Source organism: Semicossyphus pulcher, unplaced genomic scaffold (assembly GCF_022749685.1).
Source record: "Semicossyphus pulcher isolate SPU_LCO1_2020_fin unplaced genomic scaffold, fSemPul1.0.p SCAF_6, whole genome shotgun sequence".
NCBI lineage: Eukaryota > Metazoa > Chordata > Actinopteri > Labriformes > Labridae > Semicossyphus > Semicossyphus pulcher.
The window spans coordinates 13083071-13105242 of record NW_027211737.1 but is presented as its reverse complement, the minus strand read 5'-3'; the positions used below and the strand labels follow the sequence as shown (position 1 = coordinate 13105242).

Here is a 22172-nt window from a genome sequence, read left to right as displayed (position 1 = left end):
CCAGAGGCAACATGGGCCTTGCAAGAACAAGCCATTCCCGACAAAGATTTCTGAGAGCAAAAGGAATCTCAAGACGCATCAGTCAGATTAACAACACATTTCTGAAAGATCAGGTTCTTGGATATGTCTTATTAAATCAGTCAGAACAGGTAACTGTCAATAAGGGGAAGATCCTGACTCACATTCCAGCTGGATCTGGAACAAGCTGTTGACAAACCGCCATCAAACACACTGTTCTTGGCATAAACACCTGCTTTCAATCGTTATGCACAAAGGAAAAGACGCCTTAACATTTAGTGACTTTCAGTGATGCGAATATGAACATGTTGATACAAACCACACAAAGGTTATGTCTGTGAAGGAGATGAATGAAAAATTCCACTGTGTCATGTGTCACAAATGCTGTTCATATGTGTCATCGAAGCAGCAACTAATACATTTTCTGGACTATTTAATACATGATTTATAGCAACCACGTTTTAATTTACCTTTAAACACCAGATCTGAAAATGCTCGGCAAGTTCAAGTGCTCAAAAATCATTAACCAAATTATTCAGAAGTAGTTGCCAATCTTGGGTAGCATTAGATTGCTGTCAATTGCACACACACAAACACAGGCAGATGAAAGATAACACATCAATGAATCATATTTCAAGGTGTAATTATTTTGAGCCCGCATGGGAATAACGAGAACAGACAGCACAAGGTTTTTCTGGCAGTGATACATTCTGTATTTTTCTCCCATTTTCAATAAACAATAATATTTCTACTACACAGGAAGTAACCGCTCAAGCATGTAGTCCAGCTTTCTTACAGTCATGTCTGTAACAACCTCATCTTTCTCACTTATTAACAGTGCTTTCTGCTATAACTCGTGTATTTGACATGGAGCTCTAAGGCTTTTAAATCTCCTTTATATAGAATACAATTTTGTTTACAGTATGTGCATAAGTATATACATTTCTGAAGGGGAATAAACCTTTTCATACATATTATCAGGATCTGGATGAAGCGTCAATTACCAAAGTGGAAGATAGTTCTCTTTCTGTCATCCTAAACCTTCTTTACAGATAAAGAAATATGACTACAGTAGGGGATAGTGAGAATAAGTTTGACATGGGAGTTTATTGGTTCAGGGTTCAAATCTCTAGGCTCATAGTGGAACAAGATCTTCAGACCATAAGACCCAGAGGAGCATCCACAGGTGACAGTCTCAGTACTCGGTCTGTCCTCTGGTCGCCACGTGCAGCAGTCGGAGCAGCAGCTCTGCAGGTGAGCTACCTGCAGAGCTGTCGGCCAGATCTGAGGCCTCGATCTCCCCAAGGCAGTCGGAGTCAACCGCACAGCTCTCTGAGGGAGAGGAAAATAATTTTATTGAGACTCTGCCAATTCACCAAACATTAGACTCACGAACATGTCTGAACAATCAATCAATTAAACCAGACTGCACCTGAGTTGCAGCAGAGTCCTGAGGCAGCGCAGTGTCCTCCCTCAGATCCACAGGCTCTCCCTCCGGCCTGGCAGGGGGTGAGCAGGTAGTTCTCCTCCACACAGTGAGCGGTTTCTGGGGAGCCCAGCAGGCAGCCGAGGCCCTCCCCGCAGCAGATACTGGGGCCGAAGCAGCGGCCCTTGTCTCTGGGGCCACAAGACATGCACTGCAAGAGAATTGGTGAATTTAAGCATTTATCAAGTGCTATAAATCTAGTTGATTACTTTTGGAACATTGCTACTTTTGGTTTGGCATTAATCTCTGTTATAGCTACTGATGCCTTTTCTAGTTCTGACAGAACATTTTTTGTATTTTAAAAGGAACTTTGTCTCTTTCCTTTCATATTCAAACACTATTGGGACTTAGCACATAGAACAGCTTTTTTATTACTGAATTACAAATGATTGCACATTTAACATCTTGCTTTAGCCTGTATTTCTTATGTGTCTTGCCTCTACACCAGAAATCATGACAATTAAACAATGTAATAAATAACATTCTAACACCGACACCATTTTTGTTTCCCTTTAAAGCCACAAGGCAAACGTTTCTCATAAACACCCACACACCCACACACCCACACACACACACACTTTAAGGTACATCTTATGCTCTTAAAAAAGGGAAAAGGTCTTTGTATTGCTGCCTTTAAGGGAAAAATGTTTTACCTTATAAGGTATACCTTATAAAATTTCCTGTATTACTTTACTAACATAATGACTTTCATGTTGCTAACCATCTTTGGTTCAGCTTTTGGTGAGTGGCTTAATTGTCCTTTATACATCCAAACCTAAACCACTAAACAAATATTATATGATCTCATAAATGTCTTGTACTCTGTATTCCAGAGTTTTGAAGGCTACTTAAAAATCCTTCATTATTAACAACAACTTACTTACTTTAGGTATTAAGAAAGAAATAATTGTAATTCAAGAAAAAAAAAAACTTTAAAAAAAGCCTTTAAAAGAAGGCAGAAGAGATAATGGTCCTCACCTGTCTGATTGCAGTCTCCGGCAGTGCTCGTTTCCCTCCTCGGGGGCAGTTCTGGATGTAGCACGCGGAGGAGAGCGCGAGGAGTCCCAGGACACACAGGGGGATCACGGAGTTAGGCATCGCTGCTGGTGTGGGATGAGATGGTGCCTGGGTGGATGTCTGACTGATGTCCGGGTCGGTCTCTCACTTATAAGCAGATGGACATAATCTGACAAAGCGTTTGACACTGACGTCACTCTCCTACTATTCTGCTCTCTCCACACATACACGCACGCGCGCCCGAAGGCCACCAGCGTGCGGGCGGTGTGCGCGCGAGAGGTCGCGGCAGATGTGGTTCTGCATCAGAAGTGTACCATCTAACAAATGTACTCAGGAAAACAGCAACGACAGCAGAAGATGCAAATGATGTATTCAACAGTGCGCCGGGTTTATGTGGAATAACTTGGCGGTATAATTTCAGCCTCCGTAGTGGATACAGGAGGGCCAACGATAAAATGGCATGGCATGAACAACTAATTAGACTTGTGGACAGTTAATTAGATTAACAACAATGAGCGCACTGATTACGTAAATTTCATGATTATCATGCACAAACCATCACCTCAGGATAGACATTTCTCACTTTGGCGAAATGAATGCAACAGATAACATGACAACCTCAAGGTCGCACAAATTATCCTCCTGATGTGATTTGAAATCAATCAATCAATTAGCACAACAACATTAGCATTTGAAATAAACATAAATATCTGGAGTTCATTATTCCATTCAGTGTCTGGTTGCATGCTTTGGGTTGTATCTCACTTGTTAGCTGTTGTGATGCTCATTAACAAGGAAACGACAAAATGCAAAACTGAGCATCAGAGGCAGCAGGTTAAGCTACATATCAGCATTCAAGCTTGAGGTCTTATTTTGTATTACTGTAATCCTATACAATATGATATATAACCTGTATAAGAAAGTATTTCTAGATGTTTCCTCTCAGAAATACCTTTAATACATCTTGAAATAAATATAACTCTCACAACATTTAAGTTTGAGGCAACATATAACTGTGTGTGCAGAAAACGCATATGTGCGTCACTCAGCCAATCCTTTAGGAATATAGAAGCAGTACTTAACATCACTGAAACACATTTGAATTGGGTATAATTTAAGGGCTTTATCTCTTGTACCACTGCACTGTAAACAGCATGTCTCAATTTCACATGCAGCTCATCTGACTCCAGTCTCGCTCTTACTGAGCGGATACAGGATCATGACCTCGGTGAAGCATAATGTTGTCAAGGAAACCAACATATGAATTATTCTGTTGTTGAATGCGAAGCCAAATAAATTTCCTTTGCCTTTTGGCTTTTTAACCCTTTTGTGCACGTAATAACGGACTCATAAGAGGTGATTAAGGTGAAGTATTAAAGGGTAGAAAATGAAAACGTGGCCGATGACTTTTAGCGTCTGCTATAGGAAATATTGTGCACACATTTACTTCCTCATACATCACCTTAAAGAGAAACCAGAAAACATAATAGGAAATATAGGAATTAGTGGAAAATTAAGGCAGTATGAGATATTACAAAGAAATTCAGCTTTTTAATATTTCCTGATAAACACCTGCTATTGCAGGAATTGATACCAACCTGTACAGTTCAATATTAACACCTGGAAAACATACTACAAAAGGTGGTATGTAATCACTTCCAAGCATTCTCATTATCTCACCTTTGCCTGAAATTAACCCTCTTAAGACACCACAACGCCTATGAGAGTGTAGCAAATGTAAAGTGGTGAATCTTTACAGAAGGGAAAGAGCAGAAGCAGAGCGTGATCCCGTTTCTTTCAGCACAATGACCACACAACCTTGAGTCGACTCGATTTCCGTTGAAACATTTCTGGGTCTCGCTGTCCGTACTCTCGTCCCCCAACCTTTTCTTTGTGCATCCTTACCCATCCAGAGTCTGCACAAAGGCTGCAGAACCAAGGCTGCGACTACACTTCAATGCATGATGAAAAGGCTTAGACAGGGAGAGGGGGGCGAAGGAGAAGAGAACAAGACATGTATTATATATTTTTATGCTATTTATATGTTTTGTTTTTTTTAGAAAGGTCTTGGCTTGCGATGTTCTCTCTACGACTGTGGGTGATAAAAGCAGGGGCCATCAAATGATGATGATGCATTTGTGAAGATATTCACAAAGGAAGGTGGCAGCATCGAACAAAGTAAACAATCTTTAAATTAAATCTTTAAGCTGTGAATGTTTTTTTAATCCAAGTTTCGAGTTCAACACGGTCGTGACACTTAAAAACCTTGAGTACATTCCCCTTGAAAATAACCCTCCCCTTTCATCACAGGCTTTGAAGGTGAGCATGTGCTTTTTACAGCGTCTGTCAGTGATGCACTCGTGTTATGTCACTGCGTGGGGTAGGGTTCTGACAGGAGGGACAGGAGATGTGATTGGATGTTGATCCAGTGACAGAGTTCAGTGGTTGTGATTTCTTCCGCAGGCATGAACCGCACAGCAGGTGGCCGCAGCTTAGACTGTAGAAGGGCGATGAGGATTTGGAGTAAACGGAGATAGAGCAGGAACATGCAGAGCAGGTCTTGTCACCTAACAAGCAAATATGAGAAGAAAGAAAAAACACTTCAATACTCCTACACAATAAAGTCATAAATGTGTGTTTACCAAATGTGTGCATTTAAGAACTTTCTTTGATATATGCATGTTGTAGCTGTCTCTGGTGAACCTGTTTCTCTTAAACATCCTGAGTTTTTTGATTTTGTGAGACCCAGAATGCCCCTCAACAATGAGAAATAATTTTTCCAGATCAGAAAGAAAATGTAAGAATTTTGTACCTAGGTTCCTGCAATTGTACAATTTCAGAGCAACATCTTTTTGAAGGCTGATGAACCCTTACATACTAAACGTTATGTATAGGAAGAACAGAATCAGGCTGGTGACTGAGTGAGCCATGACAGAGCAGTTTCGCTGAAAATTGTTAGTTAGCATTGAGCTAGTTAGTCAGCTACTATGCAAGAAGGCACTACTAATGTGAAGGTTTATCTGATTCCGAAACACTGAACAGCACATTATTATCATTATTCATTCCTGTGAAACTGATGCATCAGAGCATACATGTTATCTTTGGGTGTAATAATCACCTGGTAAAAAATACAAACATGTAAGTGATCTACAAAGATTTGACTGACATTCACAGTGCCTTTTCATGCAGGCTTAAGTCTGTCTTACTGCAGCTTTAGAGTGGGATGCACATACTCCAATGTGCAAAATCACACTATGCTTACATACAAGCTAAAAGTGCTTAAAGACTGGGCAGTGTGAAATGCAGGTGGTGATTTTAGCCCTATTTCGGACAAACAACAGAGTTTCTGAAACATACTGAGTACAAGGATTAGGAGCAGTGAATTGGATTATACTGTAGCAGTGATTTAAGTAAGTAAATATCGATCCGATTGATGCCACTGCCACCTTCTACAAAGGATTACGACAGGACCTTTTTAAAGACACGTTCTGATGTTTGTGTTGTGTTGGTTTTATTTCTTCCTATTGAATTCATTTTCTTAAACTGATTTTAATCCCCTTTACGCTCAGTTTCCTCTCTGCTGTGTTTTTACATGTTTGTTTACATCTGTTGTCCTATTGCTTTAACTTCATATTAACAATAACTTTATATTGTCTTGCTGTGTCTGCCATGTTTGGGTTCCTCTGTTACCTACTGTGCTCATGTTTGCTTGTTTGTCAAAACACTTTGTAAACTGCTGTTTTTAAGGTGCGATAAAAATATAGGTTATTATTGTGATTAAAGTTATTATTTTCCGTTTACAGAGGGTAATATCTTGACACGAGTTGGAGTGTTTTTCAAAGTGGACCTTACTAAATGTTACCTTTTGGCATGCTGGGAGTGCCAGCAGTCTGACCGTGCAGCGAGGTAATCAGTGGTTCAGATTCAGGAGCAACCTGTTTCTGCAGGGACAAGTTTGAAGTGAAGGAGGGTCGGCCTTGCAGGGCAGAGAAGAGGGCCTCATCCAGGCTGGCTGACAAACGCTGCTCATGGGAGCTGCAGCTGGAGGCTGAAGGAGCAAACGTTAACACAACAGACGAGTCAGCAGGAGAGTAACTGGAAAGAGAGGTTTCAGGATCTGTCTCTTACAAAATATATTGAACTCACCTGACACTGTGTCATTTCTTGGTCTTTTTCTTTGAGGTAGAAGTTGCTTCTCAACTGGCAGATCATCTGTTGAGTCTTCAGAAATTCCACTTAGATCTCGTTTGTTATTTCTCTCAAACTCTGATTTACTATCTGTGGTCAGAGGGTGTGAGCTAGATGTGCGATTCCCAATATCTGATGGATGTCCTAATAAAGTTTTTTCTAGTTTTGTAGTTCCATCTGTGTTCCTGGTGCCAGCATTACATTTAACAACAGTACTGTTTGTTGAGCTTTCACTACGACATGAAGAGTTCTCAGACTTTACATCCACCTTAGAGGCTATAAGTCTTGAGGCTTGTGGATTCTCTCCCTCCCCTTTTCTCCCCAGCATCCCGTCCCTTCCCAAGATCCCTTTCTGCAAAAGGAAGAGGTCAATCCGGCTCTTCAGTTGGGGGTTCGGAAGAGGCTGGGAGGTCGAAGTAAACGGGACGCCAGTGAAGGGGTCGTTTGGGGGTCGACCCCAAGTGGCTTCTCTCTTCTGGTGCTCCTCCAGCGTGCTGTTGTCCACTGACATACCGCTGGGCAGCAGCATGGGCAGCAGCATCACCTCCTGGGTTATTGGGTCAAGGAACTCTTCTGGGATGGAAAGATTGCTGGAGTCAGACAAAAGGCAACAGATAATTAGAAATGTAAGAAATGTCATTATTAAAAGCTCTATTTGTATCAACAAGAAGGAGATTAAACAGTTCATTCCTCATTAACACACACCTTGGAGGTGTGGCTGCTTCCGATGGTGCTTTCTTCTGGCTTACAGTCGGAGCAAAAAGCACAGGTCGTGGCAGCCGTCTTTCACTGGCTTCTTGGATTCTTTTAATCCTCTCCACTTCTTCTGCCGGACAACAATAAGCAGGTTGTCCCCAAACGACCAAAGCTTTGAGCCCCAGAGCGGACGCTGCGCCGCCGCAAGGTACAGTGACACGAAGTTGTGTCACAGCACCTAATGAGAGCAGACCCCTGCTCCACAGATCCTCTTGGCGACAATTGGCAGGTTTCGGAGGAAGTGAGGAGAGGAATGGAGGCCGGCGACTAAAATTGGAACGTGTGAAACATACGCAGGTTTCCTCCCTAAGTTCGCAACGACCAACCAGTTTAAACTCTGGCTCAGGATGGCATGATTCAGTGTTTGACCGACACTTGACTGCATGGTCTCTTTGTTGACGCTCATCTTGAGTCTGTTCACCCCACTGCTGAGCCTGAAGACTCCACTGGTGCCCGTGATTCTGCCGAGATTTACTGCCATGCTTTTCTCTGTTCTGTTTGTTCTGGTCTTTTACCTGCATTTGTTCTTTTTGCTGAACCGGTTTGTGGCCAAAATCCTGTGAGGGAAACCGGTCAGAGCTGGTGCTGATCTCCAGTCTCTTGCAGGCCTGTCCCTTGTCCATACCCCACGGCCACAGCTCCACATCCACCCTGCACAGCTCAACCGGGAAGCCAAACTTCAATGTCACCTAGAGGAAATCAGGGTAAAACTGCATGAGAACTGTATCAATCTTCTCATCTTACTCTCAGAATAAAAGTTTAACCTACCGATCATCTTACCTGTACGGGTGGACGTAGGAAGTACTCGAGCTTGAAGCCCCGTCTCCGGAGAGCAGGGTCGGCTGACACAAGGTTTGTGACATCATAGCCATCTGCACACAGCTACAGTTGAAACATAAAAAATAGGTCTCAAGTGAAAACTTAAATTGAAACCTAAAAGAGAGATGTTACAGTATAGCATTTTTTATCATAGTAGACACAATAAAGGTAGGAAACAATAAAGAAAATATCTGCATATTTTCAAATGCTAACAAAAAAACAAAGATATTCACATTTAAGTGTTCATTTTAGGCATGTTAGATTCAGCTAAATATAAATGTTACATTAAAAAGCAGATTTCAAAAGGTTGTGCTGGAAGATGACTAAGAAAAAAACGGAGAAACTCTTGAAGGATCGAAGGAACATTTTTTCATCCACAGTGGGAAGAAAATACATTCAAGATCACATTACAAAATACCAATAAAAAGAACACAACAAGGTCGGATGTGATTCAGTCTCCCACACACAGCTTTGTACATCTGCTTCTTTATTTTCACATCATTCTCCTCCAGCTTAACCCTGTGGCATTCCGTGTCCATGTAAGGTGATGCACCCTGTTCAGCTCACCACTTATCGACCCTTCTTAAACTTTTTATAGGTAACGCAAGGTGAAATGGTCTCGTAAGACAAGAGACTGGTGTAGAAAGGAGAGTTTTAGATTGTTTTATGTTCTAAGTAATTGTTGCTAACCCAGGTGACGTGCCACATTTTGTACTTGACAATAAACTGACATGCAAGCATTGAACATGGTATATAAAAAAGTACAGTTACGTGATAGGTCCATGAAATGTGTGTCACACCTTGTTGCAATGAACTGACGTACAAAAGTGCGGCAGACAGAGATTCAAAACCATGATCTCCAACCTGTGAAGAAACAGATTTACTTTAGAGCTGTACATCTTACCTTGCGTCAGTTATGTTTGGCTTCTAGGTCAAGGCAAAATGAGGCATTCAGTGACAACAACACTGAATCACATTGGTACATTACCCACATCGCCCTGCATTATTAGAAGGTATTCACAGTTTTGCGGGGTTTATACCTTTTAACAAAACAACCTTCAGGGAGAGAAAGACTAATTCACCTCTAAGCAACATTCAGCAGGCGTTTTTTTCAAGGACATACGCTCATTTAATGTTGTTGTGGCAAGTCATATAGTGGTAAAAAGGTAGAAAGTGACTTACACTTATGTTTGACACCTTACTATAAAGTCATCATTCAATAAATTATACAAATTAAAGCCCCTGTGAGGAGTTTTTCACTGGTTATGAAAAAGACCTACAAAAGCAAACCAGACCAGTAACAACAACATCGATTATTTCTATATAGTGATAGCTGAAACTGCTGGCAGGGGGCAGGTATCAGACGAAGTGATTAACTGACACTAACACTAAGGACACAGTTCAGTCTTGTGGCTGCCACAGTGCTGTAATAATAAGTCCATTAATCATTCAGTCAATCAACATAGAAGAAGAAAAAAACAATTAACATTTACTTCTTTTAAAGTGATTAAAAAGGGGGGAAAATGTCAGTCACAGTTTTCAGCTACTCACGAGTGATGATGTACTGTGTTTCTGTTTCAAAAATGAAATATATTTGAGTTTAGGGTTATTCTTGACAAAGACGTTTGATCTGACGACGTGGCCTAAGAAAATTATGTTTTCTTTTTATTGTAATCAGTTATTTCATGGACTTAACGATTGATTAAATCAGCAAGCATCGTTGAGAAGCTCAGTCAATTAAATAATTAGGCGTTTGAAAGAAAAGTAAATCAGCAACAATGTTGATAATCGGTGCGTATATTTTGTATTTCTATGAGCTGCATGTTTATAAAGCTTGTTGTTTTAGTAACCTTAAGTTAAATAGGTTTTAAGTGTTGGTCAGATTTTTTCCACTTTTCATCTTTTATAGTCCAAACTATTAATCTTTTAATCGATAACACAACTAGAACATCAACGGATAGTTAAACATAATATATACATGCAGCCCAAACTAACTTCGTTGTTAAAATGAGTCTCATTGTGGCTCCCTGCTTATGCAGCCACTGGATACTAAGAGGTTAACTTCTATTTCACTATAAAACCCTATTTTATAAACACATTTCAAAGAACATATTCCTGGACCTGAATCAGCAGGCTCTGGGCCTTGCACACAAATAACCGGTGAAGACATTAAAATGTGTTTTGTGCTAAAAACATATCGCATCGTTCCAAGCTAGCTGTGACAGTTTGTTACAGGTGAGCTAATAGTAGCTAGTAATATGATGTTGGCTTAAACTAAAATGCTGAGCATGACTGACAACAATAACAATAGCTTAGTAAACTAAAATAGACAAAGCTTACGTTGCTTGTTCGCTGAAGAACTTTGCTGTTTTGACTCTTTATTTCGCCCCTCTGACCAAATATATATGGTAGCTGTTAGCTAGCTACTAGCTAGCTTAGCAGACAACAACTGCGGAAGCCTAGATAGGACAAAAAATCCTCAATTTTAATTGCGAATTCCGTCAGCCGTCCAATGTCCAAGGCATGCAACAGGTGTTCATTAAAAGTATTACTTGCTTTTTGTTGACATTTTATGTTGTTTTTCATCAGCACAGTTTAAAAGTCAATGGCGAACCCATGTTAACATCTGATAGCCATCGTTAATTGCGTCTTTGACATCTTTAAACGCATTTTTCATGGTACTTTCAAGACGTATCTCCTCTTCCACAAGAAGGTGAACAGGGTTGCTCATCTTCACAAGATGCAACACTTGCAGCGTTTCAACGACACCCCAGTAAGATGCATTTTTTTATCTATGGGGATATGATTTTGACTCGGTGTTATACCATTTCTTAAAAAAATTCCATTTAGTTTACGGTATTTTCATTCAATTGCATAAACTTAGAAGACATTTAGTCAACATTTAAATACTTGTAAGAGCGTTATCCGTCATATTATATGATGAAATAATTTTTTTCAGCCATTTTTAGTTTGTGACATTTTATAAAACAATGCTATGTTTACTTGAATCCTCCTCTGATGTAATTGTTTCAGGATCATATATTCCTAGGCCCAGTGGTGGGAACATTTTCCCAAGTACTGTATTCAGAGAAAGCTCAGTTTTTAGATACTTTTACTTGAGTACCCTGATCTAATGCTACTTTATTTTTTGCTTTACTACATTTTAGAGGGAAATAATGTTCTTCATACTCCAGTACATTCAGATAGTTCTTGTTACATTAAGCCTACAGATAAAGATTTTACTTAAAAAGCACAAAGGAGCCTATAATATGAGGCTGCTGTACAGGTCAAGCTACCTTACACCCCATATATTATTTAAATAATAATTTCAGTAAGATTATTAATGACAATATACAGAGGTCTTTCTTTCCAAATTTGCTTTTGTTTGTTCTTTTGCTGATAATACTTAAATTCATTATTCCGTTTTTCAGTGCAGGCCTTTCACTCATAATAGTTTTGAGTTAGTTAATAGTTGAGCTTTTATTTAAATATAAGGTCTGAGTATGTCTTCCGTCTTTCCAAACATTTAATGACCTCTAACATTTATTCCTTAGCCCAAAGTCAAGAACCAATGTGATAAAACTTACGTACCTATAATAATCCTGTAGTTTAGTATTCAGAGGTCTCCAAAAAGTCCTTTTTGTCAGTCTTTTCAAGGCTGATTACCAAAATCAAATATTTTACTCAAGTTAAGTCTTAATCACAGGACAAATGATTTGCTTAAAGACAAAAATGCTGAATTATTCACATATCTTTATTAGATCTGCTGAAATTTAACAAAGGGGTGTTTTTAATCAAGCCAGAACAGTACTAGAAACATAAATGCAAACAATAAAGTTGAAACATGTATAAAATCCGTAGCATTTTGTTCTCTAAATAATGCAATACTGTAACTACATTTATCACCTACATCAAAAGGAACATCATTTTTTGGACAGGGTTGCTATGATTGCACCATCATGGTAGGCCGATAGGCTATCTACACAGTTAAAAAAACACATAAAGGAAAGCTCAAATGGCACATATTTTCTCTGTCAGTTCACCATAATATAATAACAGTAATAAAGATGATAATACTATGTAATACCTTAGAGATAAGTTAATATTCTTGAGCAACATCTTTGTATGCTGGCATAAACAACACATATAAAAGCCATGATATTCACATCTGAGTCTACTGTACATCATAACTCGTGTGTAACACTACATAGTGCAGTTAGCCTGAATGCTTCCTTTACAGAGCACACTCTCCACTTTTTTTGATTTTTTTTCACTTCCTTCTCCGCCCGCTTTGTCTAAATGAACTATACAGAAGAAAGTAAGAGTTTTTAAAGATATACAGACTCCTCCAGTTTGAATTTCCATTCTCACCGCCTGTTTGTCAAGCTCCAATGAACATCTAACTTAGCCCCAACCCCCGAAAAACAAAATCCCTTTGCACTTAATATATCTTCACTTGCTGTATTGCCACTAGTCCCTCTATCCTCAATCTCATAAGCTGAAGCTTTTCATATGTATACACACATGCACACACTCTCTCTCTCTCTCTCACACACGCACACTCACTCAAACACACATTTACAATCTATAACTATTATAAGTATTTCTTTCTAGTATATCATACATTCTATAATTTTTAAAACTTTGGGAATACCGACTGATTTCTCCGATTTCTTGGCTGTAAATGCACAAAGTGAATGACACAATTATCATAATAGTTAAATTCAAATTGTGTGCTTCTATTCACATTCTCCTTACAGTTCAATGAGAGGAAAGTTGAGTCTGTGAAAGCTCTCTAATGACCTCTAGTGTTTGCTTTTAGTCACCGCAGTGAAGGCGAACCAGGTTCTCCCGTATCGTAAAACGTATTCTATATTCATTTGGGGTTGATTATCTGCTAAACATATCTATTTAATTCAATTTGTAGAAAATATAAACTCTGTTGCTCTTAATGACGTGTTTAAATGACTCATGCATGTTGGACCCTGTGCATGAAATGACTTGAAATCAAGAATCAGTCTGTGCGACCGTTAACATCGATATCTGCTGGGTTTTTAAATTAAAAGAGTCCAGCCATGTGTGATAATTCTGTGTCACTGGTTTTGCTGATATTTTAATTAAAGCACTGAAAATGATAATCACACTTTTTTTTTTTCATCTATTCCCAGCGTTTGTTATTCTCTTATACATGCTGGAAAGGATGGAGTAAGGCGCTCTCTGGCCAAAAATGCAAGGTAACATCACACACTCTGACCACTAATTCTACTTGTACATTACCAGTGACAAAGACTTACAATGAATAAATACCGCATAATATTCTTGTTGATAATTTCTGACAATATCCCTGATTGTCTTGGTCCTTTTTAACTTGGGCGATAAATAACCCCCGGATTAGTGCTGTTATCTAAATATTGTCATTTAACATTTTGTTTTTTTGCCACCCGTCAGTGTGGCACACTTTTCATGAACACTGGTTATGTAGGATGTAGTAGTGTGCAACTTGTGAGATAAAGGCTGCTGAGGAGGTTAAACAATCATTGATGGATTCAACTTCCTGTTCAGATGATCTGCTTGTTACTGATAATGCTGGATTTTACAGTCGGCTTCTGTTGCTGTTTGGTGTCTTTAGTTGCTTTGAAAAGTATGTCAGACTGCTCTGATTTATTCTATTGTAGACTGCATTGTTTTTAAACTGTATGCTGCAGTGGTTTGGTTATGAGAGGCCTTGTCACTGTGAGTGTATTAAGCTGGGAAATGTGTGTCATGGAGCTGTCTCTAGATCTCAGTGGACTCTATCCTCTCCAGGCGGGAGGGTCCCGCCCAGGGAGGAGCAAGCTGGTGGAGAGAGGGAGGGCCCTTCTGGTCCTCACAAGGCGGGGAGATGGTGAGGGCAATGGGGCCAGAGATAGAGGGCGGGGGCGGAGGAGACAGAGGTGAGAGGGCTGGTGGTGGAGGTGAAGAATTAGAAGAGGTGGGTGAGGTGGTAGTGGTAGTGGTAACAGTGTTGGTGGTGGACGTTGTTGTTGGTTTGGCTCCCAGCTGGCTCATACGTTTTTCCAAAGCTTGGTTCTTTTGCAGCGTCTCCACGTAGCTGAGCTGCAGCTGTGCCTGGTATTTCAGAACCCGCTCCTTCTCGTCCTGCCAGGTGTGTCGTTCCTGGTCAAAGTTAAGGGCCTGGCGTTCCCTTTGTTGCCGCTCTAGACGCAGTGCGGCTTGCAGCTGCTCAAGTTGCCTGCGTAGCTCTCCAGCCTCGTCCCAGTGACCCTCCTGGCCTCGCTGAGGCGGGTGGCCATCCTGACGCAGCTGCGCCTCCTGACAGAGTTGTGCCTCATGACGTAGCTGCGCCTCTTGACGCATTTGGGCCTCATGACAGAGCTGGGCCTCCTGACGGAGATGGGCCTCTTGGCGGAGCTGTGCCTCTTGGCGGAGCTGGGCGTCTTGACGAATTTGGGCCTCATGACGGAGGTGAGCCTCCTGACGGTGCTGGGCCTCCTGGCGCAGTTGGGCTTCTGGTCTGATCTGGGCATCCTGACGCATCCTCATGTCCTGCTGCATGTGGGCATCTTGTCTCTGCTGTGCATCACGCCATTGAGCTTCTTCACGTTGCCTCTCCTGTCTCTGAGCTTCCTGCCTTTGGGCTTTGGCCTCATCACTCTGAAGACTCAGCAGGGTGTCAGATGTTGAGGTGAGGGAGTTAGCTGATGGTTCAGGGGGGTTACGTGGGCAGTGGACCACTCCCCAGGGTGGCAACAGCCCTGCAGCAGCTAAGTTCGGGCTCACCACAACTTCTGCTCCTCTGCTCACTTCATTCAGCGCCCGCTTCAAACTAAGCACCTCTGCTTCGAATACACCCAGCTTCTCTCGAAGAACAGACACCTGTAAATGGAAAATATACATTGCAGGAAAATGTCATTTAATTGCAGTATTTGACTTTCGACTGGGAGCATGTACACTTTACATAGACAACTCAAAAAGGCATGTACAGCTGACGAGCGGCGGCTGATGTGTAAGCAAACATACTGTAACATGTTGTCAGACACTGGCCTGGTATGGGTTTTTGTTCACTAATTAACTCCTATATACAAACTAGCATCATGTCTTTCTGTGTGCAAAGAAGCCCGGCGAAAACTGATCAAGAATCTGACTTATAGTTAAGGATTGTTATTATATTTGTTTTGTTGGATTATTGACATCTGCTTATCATTATTCTGTCTGTGTTTTTCTGTCATCAGTAACCCTCATTGTTAAAGCCTGAATATTAGTTAAATTGGGAACGTACCTCTGACAGAGTCCTCCTCAGCTCTCCCTCACACTTCTCCAGCTCCAGACTCTTGGTGCTGTAGGAGTCCTTCAGGCCCAGCATGGCCTCCTCCCGCTCCCTCAGCTGGGCGTTGAGCTCCTTCAGCTGACCCCTCAGGGCCACCATCTCTCCGGCTCGCTGGGTCACTTCAGCCTGACTCTCCCTCAGCTGCTGCTTCAGCAGAGAGATCTCTCCTGCCTTCTGACACACCTGCACATGTAGAACGAGTGAGTGAGTTACATTTTTTCTGGTATTTAAATACTGTTGTTTACACATCACAACACACACACATCCTTAAATGTATCACTTAGTCTACCATGATGTAACCCTGATAGCATTTCACTGAACTAGTCAAGCGCACCTGCTAATATACTCATATCTCACCTCCCACTTGGTCTCCTCCAGACGAGGCAAGATGTCAGCCTGCTCCTTCCTGTAGTCCAAACACTTTCTCTCCAGCTCCTCTCTCTGGGCTAACAGAGCGGCCATCTCCTCCTGCAGCCTCCTCTTGTCCTGGGACAGGCGGGTTATCTGGGCCTGCAGGGCGGTCTGGGAGCGCTGAGCTCGACGGGTAACCTGCAGATTACAGATGGTATCTTTTTTATGTGATTTTGACGTTGCATTTTGAAAAGTATTAGAATGTGAGTTTAGCGTCAGAAGTGCAGCAGCATCCTAAGGATTTTTGTAACATCAAAATGGGTAGTAAGATCACCTGCTGCAGGCGGGAGGCATAGTTCTGTCTCAGCTCGTCCATCTGTCTCTCCCAGACGCGTTGCTTCTCCTCAAACACCTGAATGATTGCTGCCTCACTTTGGTCCAGGTTTCTGCGCATATGCTGCACCTGTTAGAAAAGAGTAATCAGGTTAAGTAGACAAAGTTTAACATAGATAACAACATTTTGGACACTCAAAAACATGTCTAAACATACTGTGATACAGCATACATTCTGCTGTGAGCTGAACCCAAATGTATTTATTTCAAAATCATTTTAGGCAAGAACAAATATTGTTTTTTCCAATCAAAGTGTGAAAGGTTTTTGACTTCTTCAACATGTTTAACATCAGCTTGAAGGTTTGTTATCAGCCAAAGCTCATCACCACAGGCAAAAGGGTTTTAATGTGGCAGACCGGGCCCTTAAACTGTAGGCAAACACCCTTCCTCTTTTTAATGAAAGGCCTACAAAGTGCAAGAAAAACAGCAACTGGGACATTTCTGATTAACCTCTGACCTCTTGCTCTTTCTCCCACAAGCGGTCTTCGAGGTCCTGGATGATGTCATCAGAGGAGGGGGAGGGACGCAGAGGTGCAGGGGCATCACTCAGGTGGCTCAGTCTCTGATAGGACGAGGAGCTCTTTCCTGAGGAGGACCGGCCGCTGTCTGAGGCGCTGAGACCGTTCTGGAGGAAAGGTGCAAATCAAGATACATCAAAGATGGTGACAGCGGGCTGCATTAACCACCAGACTGTGCGTGTATGTTTGTTCACCCTACCTGGTATCCAGGCTTTTCCAGCTTGTCCAGGACTGCAGCTGCCCCAGCCATGCCCAGCCTGTTGATGTGGCTGGTGGAAGCACTGAGAGGCCCCAGGACAGCTGGGGGACCACAACCAGACCCGGAGCCCGTATAGGTGGGCAGGCTGGTCAGGGAGTTCCTCCCTGAGTCAGACATCCCTCCCTGAACCACTTCATTCCCATTTCCCCCGCCCTCACTCCTGCTGACCCTCACTGGGCTGTCCTGGTCCAGGAGCAGGGCCTCTGGGACCTCTCCTGCTTCTCCTCCTGCTCCGTCCCTGCCTCTCCTGCCTCCTCTGCTCTCACTGAACCCTTCACTCCTTGCCTCAGTCTTGCCCTCACTCCCAGCCCCTCCTGCCTGGCCCACAAGGTTCTGCATGGAGTGGAAGCTCTTGGGAACCACCGGCTTGAAGGCAGAGGGACGAACAAGGCCTGAGTTGTTCTGCATCGCCTGCGAAAGGGATGGAGGAAGGAAGAGAAGGAGAAAGGTAGGATGAAAAAAGAGTGCATTGTCATGCATTAAGTATAATATGTGTCATGTATGTGACGTATTGCGATATATTTGGAATTGCATGACATGCATTTAATTCATTTTCTGAGGCACTTTAATCTTTGCAAACAGGTGTAGGGTATGGGTCTTTATAAAATACACATATGTCCACTGAGTGTTACTGGTGGCTATTATAGTTCCTCCTATCCAAACTACTGCAAAATAAAGTTTGTATCTCTCAAAGTTATTGTGTTTTCAACAATAATTCTGTCTTTGTGCTAAACCACAGCTCAGCAAGGAAACACTGTTTGAGCAAAGGAGCTCAAATGATTGGGTTGGTTAGGTAATCATGTTGTGACCCTACAGATTCATTCTACAACACCTGTTTGACCCCAGAGTTGAGAACCAGTGTCCTGAGTCTTGCAGTACCTGCTCCAGTTTTCCCGACACAGGCATGATCTTAGGCGGGTTGTGGTTGGGAGGGTTGTGACCGCCTGGATTGTTCTCGTTGTCGGCTCTGCCGGACGCCATCTCTCTGTGCTGGTGTGGGTTCATGCCAACGACGTTCTTCTCGTTTCCTCCTCGTCCCACAATGTTCCCACAAACATCTAAACCTGCAGCCTGCATTTCCCTCTCTCTCTCTCTGTCCATCCTCTCGTTCTCCAGCCTCTCTCTCTCCCTCTCCCTTTCCCTATCTCTCTCTCGCTCCCTCTCTCTCTCTATCTTCTCTCTCTCAATCCTCTCCCTCTCCCTCTCTCTGGCTCTCTCCCTCTCCCGCTCCCTCTCTCGTTCAAGCCTCTCCCTCTCCACTCGCTCCCGCTCCCTCTCTCGGTTCCTCTCCCTCTCTCGCTCCCTTTCTAGCCTCTCTCTGTCCCAGTCTCGGTCCCGGTCCCTGTCTCTCCCCCTCTCGCGCTGCCTCTCCCTCTCCCTCTCCCTCTCCCACTCCCTCTCCCGCCTGCCCGCTCCGTTGCCACAGTCCAACTGGTTGTTGTTGGACGGGGCGGTCATGGTACATTCAGTGTTGGTGGAGGAGGCTGTTTCGGTGGGCCGGTCAGTCCCGGTACAGGTCCCAGTCCCGATACTAACACTCCCTCGTTCATCGCTAGAAGCCGTCCCGTCTGATATAGTCGCCGGGGCACGGGGCAGCCGCTCTGCGCTGCAGCTGCGGTCAGCAGGGCAACGGCGAGAGAGAGGAGGGGCTCGAGGCAGGGTGGTCCTCGTGCCCACAGACTTCATGGCAAACTCCTGCTCTCCTGCCACCCCACTGCCAACACTGCCCATAGTGGGGGTCAAAGGTCAGGGATTAGAGGTTAGGAGTCAGGATTGGGGAGGGTCACAGATACATTTGGAAGTAGTGTGGGTCATCACAACCTAATGCAGGTAGTGGGGGCATACACACTAGAGGAACACAGAAAAACGAAAGGTGTTATACAATATTGTAATTGCATAATAACTAGTTATACAATAATAGTTCAAGCAGAATAGATTCCAGCCCACATATAGGGGCAGCGGGGTCCTCCCACCATGATAAAAATGAACAGGGTCAGACACATAGGTCTGGACCGTCATGTATATCGTGAGGTTATAAATAAAGTGTTTGTGTGCAGAAGCAAAGGGATGTTGGGTAAAGAGGTCACGCACACCAAACCAGTGCAAACTAAAGATTTTGTCTCAATTCGTATCATTGAACTGGAGGAGGTTCTGTGTGTGCTCTTTTGTACACACAAACACAGGAACACCTGCACAAAACAGCTCTAATACAATGCAAAACAACAGCCCTGCAATAATATCACTCTCTGTTCACTCTGGATCAGATAGATGTTGCTTTTTACCTTGTGTTTGAAACCTCGTTGATTAGAGTCCCCTGACCTCACTGCTGTATGGGTTACAGTAAAAATAACTAATCTATCACTGCTGAATATATATGAACATCAACATAAAAAAAAAGGATTTATATTTCAGGCATATATATAAAGCAGATGTGGGGTTTATTACATCATCAAGTTTTTTTAATCTAAATGAACTTAATTGGGTTTTGGGTTTAAGGAAGTGCTGCTAAAGAAGTACTGCTAACGCTAATCACGTTTAAAAATCCAAATCAGGAAAAAGTCATAAAGTTTCGAGATGATAAAGCAATGTGAGGTGTGTTTTTAGAGCTGTTTAACAACCTGAAGACTCCAGGAGGCAGAGCAGAACATTAGAGCTACGTGAACGGTTACTTTTTTAAACTGTGGTAATAGTTGGTGTATTAAATTGCTTAAATTTATTGCAGGGGTGTCTATAATTTTGTCTTTGCAGAGTGCAGGTAGTCCTACATATGTTTCCTTTATACGTTTCCAGTTTATTAGAATGGCTGGAAAAATAAACATCAGCCCTGCAGTAAATCTTACCTTCATGATAGTTATGATGTCATTTTTTTGTTGCAACTGTTTTAGAGACGTGTTGACATGATCACAGTTTTGGAGGCTGCGGTTTGGGTCCGCTTCTGAATGGTATTCTGTTATGTTCAAATGCTGGACGCCTAACTGGGCGAAGTGCGCAACTTCAGAGGTTGTCTGTGTGGCAGTAGCTTTATTGTCTTTTTATTAATTGAAACTTTGATTGGTTGAATGCACCAGTAAAACACATTTTATCTATCCTGTCCTGCCTTACAGAGGGCCCGTATATTAAGATCATCTTCAGTACTCCTTACTATTTACTATACTGTTAGCTAGGGGTGGGAATCGCAGGCTAACGATACACGCTAAGTGGCCCACGATAACGCTAATATCAGGATACAGTGATTTTTGCGATAATTGATATATTGCAAAACAATCATATAATGATACATCACGATATCTGACTTTTTGTCCCACCCCTACTATGATTCAAATTTAAGCAATTCTGTGTTTAATCAAATCATTACAAGCTAACTTTTAACAGTTTAAGTTTTCGGGTTGGTTTCTTGGCCACTTGGCAAAATGGGTCGGGGTGAATGTGAGTGTGGAGGGCTCAGTAGAGGACCCGAGCAGGTCACCATTAATTGAAATAATTGGGGTGGATAAAACATTTGAAACGCCACTCAAGATAACAGAAAACAGCACTACAAACTACAACCTCCATAAGGTGAATTATTACCTCTTTGAACAGTTGTAACCAAATATTTATTGCAGGTCTGTGTTATCAGTTATCAGTGTTATTATTACTTGGAAGCTGAGGGACAGTTTGCCATCAACTAAATTGACTTTACTTAGAGGTGTGTCTAGTATTTGTCCTATTTACATCAGCTAAAGTAGACATCCTGATGGTCTGGGGTTTAGAGGTGCATACATAACATCATCTAAAACTCTTGCCCTGTTAGCTATTTACTGCCTACTATACAGTGAAGGCAAAAACGTCCCAAAATACTGCAATAAACACCTCTCACTGTTATGCAATACAATTCAACATCACCACAAACTGCTGCCTACAAGACGAACATAACCTTCATGTAGGTAGGGTTTATTGCAGGACTGTTGAACTACTTTTAGGTAGGTGTAACTAATAATATGGCAATCCAGTGAATACACATACACATATATATATACACATGTATGTGGGGGGATAAGAAGGCTGTGTGCTTGCAAATATGCATTTTGTAATAAGGCTGTTTTGTTTATATGGCTATAATCCTACAGCTCACAAATGTAGCCTACATTCACATCACCAAAATCATATGGTAGCATATTACCCTGCTATAGATAGATAGATAGATAGATAGATAGATAGATGGATAGATAGATAGAGACGCAGTCATGCTAGTGCACCTCCCCTTCTCAGCCCATTTACTCGAGGTTTACTTCCACTTGGGTGAATAGTAGTAGTAGTAAAATACACTGCCTATCTATGTGCTGCTCTGCCTCAATCCCCTCCCCTCACGACTCCCCCTCTCTCTCCCTCTCTCTCTCTCTCTGCCTTTTTCTCTGCATCCCTGGGCGGCAAGGGCGGCTTTAGCAGCATCCGCATCAAGCCCTGAATCGACTGCGCTCCCAAACAATTACCTCCTCGCTAGGCCTGAGACAAGAAAGCAGCGCACGAGCCTCGCTGAATCAAAAAATACATCCACATTAAAATGCACAGCGTCATTGACATTGACGACAGTAGCTTTGATTTACCGATTGTAGCATCCTGGCGGTCCATCATCAAAGGCTACTCACTATTTTGCAGCTCGGCGGTGTGTAAGATGGCAGCCTCAATAAACAATATTTTCACAAGACAGCAGCGTCAGTCCTGGTCGGCCCGGATCTCTGTTATTCCGCGATGTAACCGAGGCTCGCTGATATTAGGGATGCTGTCTTCGACCGCTGTCAGCGTCGGATGCTGATGATGGAGTCGGTCGGTTGATACGCGCATCAGCTGAGAGACACACACCCACCTCTGGCCCCGCCCCTCCGGCTGCATGATACTAACGCCCCCTTTTGGCTTTCATCCAGTGCTCTCCCCCGGGAAAAGCCTATAGAGTCATATACAGTCCCCCGGATGGATGCATGGATGGATGAAGGTGGATGAGACGTTGAATGGCAGTAGTAGTCATGCTGGATGCATCACTAGAAAAGTGCTTATTTTTATTTA

General features: G+C 42.5%; 3 protein-coding genes across 6 annotated transcripts; all 3 read right to left on the bottom strand.

Moving 5' to 3' along the window:
• Positions 1-1097: 1097 nt before the first annotated feature.
• On the bottom strand, positions 1098-2661 carry avp (arginine vasopressin). Its single transcript, XM_069683215.1, has 3 exons — positions 2483-2661; positions 1451-1655; positions 1098-1350 (listed from the first exon to the last, which is right to left on the bottom strand). Exons 1-3 carry the CDS (start codon positions 2600-2602, stop codon positions 1214-1216), a joined length of 462 nt encoding a protein of 153 aa, XP_069539316.1. The 5' UTR covers positions 2603-2661; the 3' UTR covers positions 1098-1213.
• Positions 2662-4093: 1432 nt separating this feature from the next.
• Positions 4094-10712, bottom strand: ubox5 (U-box domain containing 5). 2 transcript variants are annotated; one of them, XM_069683380.1, is made up of 7 exons: positions 10625-10712; positions 9085-9148; positions 8246-8347; positions 7415-8154; positions 6668-7299; positions 6384-6569; positions 4094-5088 (listed from the first exon to the last, which is right to left on the bottom strand). In XM_069683380.1, the coding sequence occupies exons 2-7, from the start codon at positions 9136-9138 to the stop codon at positions 4868-4870; spliced, it is 1935 nt and encodes a 644-aa protein (XP_069539481.1). In that variant the 5' UTR covers positions 9139-9148; positions 10625-10712; the 3' UTR covers positions 4094-4867. The 2 variants fall into 2 exon arrangements, with proteins under 2 accessions (XP_069539481.1, XP_069539480.1); XM_069683379.1 differs by lacking the exon at positions 10625-10712 and having other exon boundaries at positions 9085-9194.
• Positions 10713-12020: 1308 nt separating this feature from the next.
• On the bottom strand, positions 12021-21926 carry lzts3b (leucine zipper, putative tumor suppressor family member 3b). Of its 3 annotated transcripts, none has more exons than XM_069683286.1 (8): positions 21716-21926; positions 18012-18980; positions 17073-17543; positions 16813-16980; positions 16297-16425; positions 15969-16160; positions 15564-15794; positions 12021-15160 (listed from the first exon to the last, which is right to left on the bottom strand). In XM_069683286.1, exons 2-8 carry the CDS (start codon positions 18861-18863, stop codon positions 14060-14062), a joined length of 3144 nt encoding a protein of 1047 aa, XP_069539387.1. In that variant the 5' UTR covers positions 18864-18980; positions 21716-21926; the 3' UTR covers positions 12021-14059. The 3 variants fall into 3 exon arrangements, with proteins under 3 accessions (XP_069539387.1, XP_069539389.1, XP_069539388.1); XM_069683288.1 differs by having other exon boundaries at positions 18012-18855; XM_069683287.1 differs by having other exon boundaries at positions 21758-21926.
• Between the last annotated feature and the right edge of the window lie 246 nt (positions 21927-22172).

Excerpts from the sequence above, each read along its gene's own strand:
- ubox5 (XM_069683379.1), bottom strand. The coding sequence starts at position 9,183 with ATGTACAGCTCTAAAGTAAATCTGTTTCTTCACAGGTTGGAGATCATG. Across the intron at positions 8,348-9,084 it reads CGTCAGTTCATTGCAACAAG|CTGTGTGCAGATGGCTATGA; the intron begins GTGTGACACACA and ends TTTCAACTGTAG. Across the intron at positions 7,300-7,414 it reads GAAGCAGCCACACCTCCAAG|CAATCTTTCCATCCCAGAAG; the intron begins GTGTGTGTTAAT and ends GTCTGACTCCAG.
- lzts3b (XM_069683286.1), bottom strand. The coding sequence starts at position 18,863 with ATGGGCAGTGTTGGCAGTGGGGTGGCAGGAGAGCAGGAGTTTGCCATG. Across the intron at positions 16,981-17,072 it reads TGGAAAAGCCTGGATACCAG|AACGGTCTCAGCGCCTCAGA; the intron begins GTAGGGTGAACA and ends CCTTTCCTCCAG. Across the intron at positions 15,161-15,563 it reads TGAGGAGGACTCTGTCAGAG|GTGTCTGTTCTTCGAGAGAA; the intron begins GTACGTTCCCAA and ends TTCCATTTACAG.
- avp (XM_069683215.1), bottom strand. The coding sequence starts at position 2,602 with ATGCCTAACTCCGTGATCCCCCTGTGTGTCCTGGGACTCCTCGCGCTC. Across the intron at positions 1,656-2,482 it reads CGGAGACTGCAATCAGACAG|TGCATGTCTTGTGGCCCCAG; the intron begins GTGAGGACCATT and ends ATTCTCTTGCAG. Across the intron at positions 1,351-1,450 it reads AGGACTCTGCTGCAACTCAG|AGAGCTGTGCGGTTGACTCC; the intron begins GTGCAGTCTGGT and ends CCTCTCCCTCAG.